The sequence below is a fragment of the Microplitis mediator genome, chromosome 4 (genome assembly GCF_029852145.1).
Source record: "Microplitis mediator isolate UGA2020A chromosome 4, iyMicMedi2.1, whole genome shotgun sequence".
NCBI classification, from domain to species: domain Eukaryota; kingdom Metazoa; phylum Arthropoda; class Insecta; order Hymenoptera; family Braconidae; genus Microplitis; species Microplitis mediator.
This window is the reverse complement of record NC_079972.1, coordinates 1,487,621-1,494,935: the sequence shown is the minus strand read 5'-3', so window position 1 is coordinate 1,494,935 and position 7,315 is coordinate 1,487,621. Positions and strand designations below refer to the sequence as shown.

The 7,315-nt window shown below is 28.1% G+C and overlaps 1 protein-coding gene and 1 pseudogene across 1 annotated transcript; both read right to left on the bottom strand.

The window, feature by feature from the left end:
* Window positions 1–3,214: 3,214 nt before the first annotated feature.
* On the bottom strand, window positions 3,215–5,649 carry LOC130666904 (bifunctional phosphoribosylaminoimidazole carboxylase/phosphoribosylaminoimidazole succinocarboxamide synthetase-like). Its single transcript, XM_057468227.1, has 5 exons — window positions 5,645–5,649; window positions 5,408–5,588; window positions 5,060–5,335; window positions 3,495–3,639; window positions 3,215–3,415 (listed from the first exon to the last, which is right to left on the bottom strand). Exons 1-5 carry the CDS (start codon window positions 5,647–5,649, stop codon window positions 3,249–3,251), a joined length of 774 nt encoding a protein of 257 aa, XP_057324210.1. The 3' UTR covers window positions 3,215–3,248.
* A 56-nt stretch (window positions 5,650–5,705) lies between these two features.
* On the bottom strand, window positions 5,706–6,967 carry LOC130666384 (partitioning defective protein 6-like; annotated as a pseudogene).
* Window positions 6,968–7,315: the final 348 nt, after the last annotated feature.

Sequence of the window (7,315 nt, the reverse complement as noted above, 5' to 3'; positions counted from 1 at the left end):
CTTAATGTACTTGCCCTCGCGGTTTTGCGAATGCCGTAAATTTTCGGCATTTATACACATGCCGTAAATTTACCGTAATACTTTGGTAATAATATGGTTATATTGGCCAGTTTTTTTGCTGTACTTATACTGTAGAGTTACCAGATTATTATAGTAAAATTACTATAAAAATGCCGAACTTTTACCAAAAAAATGCCGTAAAAAAACTATAAAAATGCCGAACTTTTACCGAAAAAATACTATGTAAATACCGCAATAATGCGATAATTTTATAATAATAAAATCGTATTTTTTTGGTAATTATACCGTAGATATCCTGCGATTTTGTCAGATTTATCCTGATATAATGGAAAATTGTAAAAAATTTGGTTTTATTTTATATTTGCTTCTGCGGTTAAAATCATCGAAAATGTGCAAAGTGTAAAATTTTATATTTTATTCTATTAGTTCACACATTTCTTATTGAAACAAAAGAATGTAAGTGAAAATAAGAATCCGAGAAAATTGAGGTTTTCAATTTTCTTAAGTTTGTTTGTATAGATATAAATACAATTAGTATCAACTTTCGAATAAGCGATTTGGCATAATGGTTAACAGATCAGGCTTTAAATCATTAGGACTCAGGATCGAGCCCACGAGATGGCGGGTTTTTTTTTTTTTTTTTTTCATGACAGTTATTGTACATATAACTTTATAATGTTATATATAAGTATATATAATTAAATAAAATTTTATATGATTATATATAATTTTTGTTCCGGTTAGAACGGTTTGATGCTGCAAAAATGCCGAAAATATGCTGTAGAATTACGGTTTTAATGCTGTTAAAATACCGTATTTTTTCTGTTTTATTACCGTAAATATTCTGAATTTATTTCGTAAATTTTTGGTAGTAATGCGGCAAAAAAACTGGCCAAAATAACTTGAATAATACCATATTTATGCAGTATTTATACCGTATCATTCCGGTATTATTTCGGTATTTCCAAAACCGCGAGGGCATGTGGAGAGTAGTGTCCTGTAAAAAATAATTCCTTTCATCCCCCTCCCCCTGATCGATTAGCCATATCAAAGAAAGAGCACTCTAAGCAGTTTTAAATTATTTATATTTATGTTTAACCGGATTTGTTAATTCGAGATGCAAACCAATCAACAATAAATGATGAAAAATTTATCACCCGGGATATTTTATTGGAATAATTCGATTACCAACATAAGCAACTCTCATTTCTAATGTATTTATCATTTTTCGATGTAAGTATCTTTTATTTTTGTCTATCAGTATTTCCGCTACAAAAAAAATTGTGCAAAAAATAAAACTAAGTGTCATTGAAATAAAAACTAATTTCAAATTTTCAAACTTGTCTGTATGTTTTGCAGCTGAAGCCTCCATTGCTTCTTTAGCTTTTAATTTTTTAAGAATGTCTTGTAATTCATATTGTTTCCATAAGTCAAAAAGACCCATCTCCTGGAAGCTTAACACAACTTTGTCAACTCTATTTTTTAAAACCCAATTATTTTCTAGTCCAATAAGATACGTAATATGTGTTGACTTTGTTTTTGTGCTAAATGCAAGTTGAACTTATTAGCCGCCTGTAATTGACGACAGGGTTGCAAATTATTTAATTAATAAAAATTACAATTATTATTAAAAAAAAAATTAATAATTGAAATGATTTGGATTATTAATTTTTTTGAAAATGGAAAATAAAAGTCATTTTAATTGTTATTTTTAAAAAAATGGTTAATGTAAATTATATTAATTAATTATTTTGTCCAAAATTGTTAATTGACACGATTTAAATGATAATTTTTTTCAAAAATGGTTAATTAAAAGTATTTTAATTAACCATTTTTGAAAAAATGTATAATGAAGGTATTTCAATTTTGAATTTTTTGAAAAATGGGTAGTTCAAAGTATTTCAATTTTAAATTTTTTGAAAAATAAGTCATTAAAACTGTTTTAATTATTAATTTTACAAAAAATGGATAATGAAAAGTATTTTAATTCTTAATAGTTTGGAAAATGGATAATTAAAAGTATTGTAATTTATTAGTTTTGAAAGGACGAATCGTTCAACTATTCATTACAATACAATATTTATTATTTAATAGAAAAAGAAACATACTTAATTTTTTTAGAAATCAATAATTAACATATAAAACATTTTCTAAATTAATTTTTTTTTTATTTTTAAACAAATTTAAGAAATAAATAGATATATATATAATGGAATTACAAGTTTTTAAAACAAATGAACTCAGAGATAAGTCTTCCTCGTGTTCTGTGGTGAAAATTGTTCAATCAAAAAAATTAAAATTGTGATTATTAAAAAAATGAATAATTCAAATGATTTGCATTATTCATTTTTCATTAAATGGATAATTATAAGTATTTTTATTTTTAATTTAAAAAAAAATAGATTAATGAAACTTCTTTTATTTTTTATTTCTCAAAAAATGGATAATGGAAAAGATTTAATTAATCCATTTCTTAAAAAATGGATAATGGAAAAAATTTAATTCATTCATTTTTTAAAAAATGGTAAATGTACGTTCTTTTAATTTTTAATTAAATTAAAAATGACTAATGTATCTTATCATAATTTTTGAATTTGAAGAGAAATGGATAATTATTATCTGATCAAATACTAAATTATGAAAAAATTAATAATTAAAGTAATTTTAAATTAAACATATAATTTCAATTAATTAATTATATCGAAAATGCATTTAAAAAAAAATGCATTTTTTGCAACCCTGCTCTAGACCAGAATACCCCCTTAACATCAAACGTCACTCTTTTGAGCTTGAAAAGCTCATAAAAAAAGTAAAGCAAAGGTATTTTCAAGCTCTTTGAGCTCGACAACTGCGGGAAGTTTTAGGGCTGGACCGCAGGGCCAACCGATGCCCAGATTTTTTTTTTTTCACTTTACCCTAATGGACAACTGGAGGATGTTAGAGAATTCAATTAAATTCTAATAAAGAATAAAACGTTCGTTGAAAAAGTAACTTTATCATCATTATGAGTCCTACTTTGTATTATCAATTATTATTAATTTTTTGGAGGATATGAATGACAATATTCGAAATTTATAAGAACAAAAAATAATAAATAAGTAAATAAAAATTATTATTTAAACAATTGTTTATTATCAATTTTTTCTTATTTTGTATTTACAATAATATTTTAAAAAATTCAATAAGTTTGTGGATAAAAGTAAAGAATATGATAATTCATAAAAAATTCAAATTTCAAATTTTCTAAACTTCATATCAGCTTGTTTCAAAGCTACGAAATTATTGAGTTGTTTTACTCGAAGACGTGACCAGACAACATGATTATGGAGAGCGTGAATTTGAGCTGCGGCTAGAGCTGCACTTTCAGGATAACGTACAGTAGTACAGCCGAGACCTGGACCATTTTTAATAATAATTAATTAAATATTGCTATGAGGAAAATAAATATTTATATTATTTATTTATCTAATTACCTGACGGAACATTCAATGAAGACCAAATATCTTGATCAACATTCTCAGTAGTAGCAGGTGGACAGTTTATTACCGGGAATGCAGTATTGCTTGAAAGTACTGGACCAAGTCCGTTGCTCCTGCCAGCAACTGCGATTAACACAACCTACCAAAGATAAAACAAATGTAAACAATTATTATTGTTTCTAATCAAATACTTTTTATCTTTGAACTTTACGATATACTATCTTGGGTGTCAGATGATTTATTGTTTTTTATTTCTTTAATAATCCCGGGTCGAAAAATTTGATCTGATTTTAGTCTAACTGGACTGTATTTGGACTACTTGGTCTGTTATTGAACTTCGATAAAAATTTTAATCGGTTTTTGATCTACCCGGACTGAACAATTTGACCTGATTTTAGTCTGATTGGACTATTTGATCTGATTTTGATCTTTTATGAAAATTTTAAGCTGTTTTCGACCTGCTACTTTAAAAAACAAACGCGTTACGAGCAGACTAAATTAGATTAATTCGTGAACTTTAAAAAATTTTAGTTCTGAAAATTTACAAGGACAAAACTAGATTAAATCATGGACTTATAAAATTTTTATTTATGGGCAATATTTATGAAAAAATATTAAGTTGCAGAATTGATTATGTTTTATTTACTATTTATTTACTATTTTTTGTTTAAAAATGTCGGCAGTTAATGGAAATTTGACAGCTTAATTTTTTAGTTGTCTTCATTGAATATTTATATCATTGAATAAAAGTGATAAAACAACTCTTAAAATGTCAAGAATTTTCTCTTATTTACTGGATAAAATTGAAAATATTTTGCCATAAGAAAACATCAAAATTCTTGTGCTACGGAGAAAAATGTTGGCTCAAAATCTACCAATTTTTATTATGCTGTCGACCAAACTTGAAACAGAAAGTAAAGTATCCAAAAAATTACTATACTCTTATAAAAAATTATTATGCTGCATCAAAATTATTATAATGTATGGAAGTAATTGATATTGAAGCTCATCGATAAGTTTCTCGCGCGTAATAAGTAATGTGATACAGTATAATCATTTTTTGTAAGAGCACGATAATTTTTTGGATGCTTTACTCCCTGTTTCAAGTCTAATCGACAGCATTGTAAAAATTGGTAGGTTTCGAGCCAACATTTTCTCTGTGTGACATCTTATTATAGAAGCGCATTAGCATGTTTTAAATACCAAGAAAATTAAAATAAATTAATAAATCTAGATTATTATTATTTATATTTGTAAAAAGTCCTGTATTTGTCCTTAAAAACAATTGAACACAAACCAATAATTACAATAAAAAAGTCTGTTTTTAGTCTAAACGCGATTTAAAACAGTCTAAATATCATACGAAAATAAGTCTGATATTAGCCTGGATAAGGAATAGTACGGGCAAAAACAGATTAAATTCTTATATAAAATAAATACGATTTATAAACTTGAATTAAAGGAAAAATATTTGAATTTATCATTTATTTTAAAACAGATCTAATTTTTTGACCCGGGATAAGCAAAACAATGAATATGATAAATTTATAAAAACAAACCTTTTCACCAGTCCCTTCATACTCAGCAAGAATCCTTAATGTCTCTACGGTGCCTTTGTGAGCACTAGTGACTCTCATTTGCGCTCTGAGACCTAAATCAGTAGCATACTTTGCTATTTTTTTGCAATGATCTTCATCTGAAGGCGATCCCATTAAAATTACGACCATTGATTTTGTCGGAGGTACAAGATAATCGAGTTGCTCAGCTACCCACTCAAAATTGCGTTTTACTGTTTGTAGATCAGCATCAGTAACAGTTGTTAAATTTCTGTAAACCTGAAACCAGTAATTAATAATTAGTTATTTAAATTAAAATAGTATAATTTTATTTGAAAATAAATTAGTTACCTGCTTGTCTTTCATCAATCTTTTGTCTCCAAAAGGCCACAGTCTCCAAGAATCGCTATCAATTATATCAGACACCAATATTTCATCATCAGCATCAACACCGAACTCGATCTTCATATCTATTAGCGCGCAATCACGAGTAGCCCAAGCACCCAAGATTTTGAAAATATAATTATTTGAATTTCTCGAACGTCATTATTATTTTTGATTAAGTACATTTGCTAATTAATTAAGTACCACATTAATACTCAGGTTACGCTGTCATTCAAAATTAAATATAAATGAATCATTGATAACAATCATCTCATTGAGCTGCACATAATATTTGTTACTCATAACTAATTACTGATTACTTATAAAGTTATTACTCATATAATTATTTTAAAAAATGTTCGAGGCACTTGGAAAGGCATCTTAAATTTTGATATTTAAATTTCCCGGGTTCCCTTCAAGATGAAGAACACCTGGTTGGTCATGATTAAAATGATTGTGAGGCTGATGATGTTGGTTTTGATGCGGATGCTGGTGTTGATGTTGATGATGATGATGATGGTGGGAAGATGTAGGAATATCGTCATGAAGCGCAACTCCCGTCAGATCAACTATTTCGTCAGCTTTCTTGTCACTTTCCCTCCCTGTAACGATACTCTCAGTTGATAAATGACTTCCTGACGACAATTGATTGTTGCGGAAGAAAGAACCGCGTCTTGGTGCAGCCATTGCTGCACGTTGATTTGCTGGTTTAACGGTAATTATTAAATTTGACGAGTTGGCGATCATCGTATCTGTCACCTAGAATTTTATTTATTTAAATAAATTCAACTGATAAATTAACTGGGAATTTTATTAATTACTTACTTGATCAAGAGTTTTTCCAGCAACTTCGATACCATTTACTTCTAATACTTCGTGATTTACTGCTAATAATCCAGTACTTTCAGCAAGACCACCAGGTACAAGTTGACTTATAAATACACCTGGTACTTCCTCAAATCCACCGCCAGCTGATGGTGGCAAGAGACGAACACTTTCACCATCTTTAATATGAAAACCTAGTGGTTTATCGGAGCCATGCTTTAATAATCTTACTCGTCGACATGTTTCTGGTAAAATATCTATGATAGCTGATACCTGTTCGATAATTAATCAATTAATTAATTAAATAATTTACGAATTATGATTATGGATGAATTTAAAATTACTTACTTGTCGGAAGTCATGAGGATTAAAATAGCGAGAGGTCTGGGTTTACCGGGAGTGCCGCCTAGAATGCTCGATATTAAACTTTTTGGCTTGAGAGTCCCGGTTCCAGGATGATCGTCGAAACTCTCTCCGTTTCGGGTGATTATTATCTTGAGCAATGACTTTGCGGCCGCAAGAGCACGTGCGAGATTATTATCATTATTTATTGGCAGCAAATCATTTTCAGTTGGATCCGTGTAGCGAATATTAAAATTTTTGTCCTTGTCGTCTTCATTTAGCTCGTGTTTCTTGGCGAGTATTCTACGAAATTCATCGTTACCAATTGGATTATTTTTATTCATTGAAAAACGGATGATATCTGTGTCGAATTACGTCATAAGTAATTATTAGTACTTTTTATTTAATATTATTAATTTGATAAAGAGGCGCAATTATTGACACTTTTTTATCGTTTATTTGAATGACTAATGATAATGATAAAATATATTTTTTTTTATAGAAATTTATTTATGAGTCAAAAAGAGTATTGTCGCTTAAGTCGAAACAGACTAAATTTATTATGGTAATGAAGTTATTCAACTTTCACTAGCTAATTAATTACTATTTTAGTTTTTTTGCTTGTTAATTATTTAAATACAATTTAATTCAAAAATATTAAATCGTAAAGATGAGGTGAACTGTAGTTTTATTTAATGAACAAAATTG

Excerpts from the sequence above, each read along its gene's own strand:
- LOC130666904 (XM_057468227.1), bottom strand. Across the intron at positions 5,336-5,407 it reads GATTGATGAAAGACAAGCAG|GTTTACAGAAATTTAACAAC; the intron begins GTAACTAATTTA and ends TACTGGTTTCAG. Across the intron at positions 3,416-3,494 it reads TTCATTGAATGTTCCGTCAG|GTCTCGGCTGTACTACTGTA; the intron begins GTAATTAGATAA and ends AAAATGGTCCAG.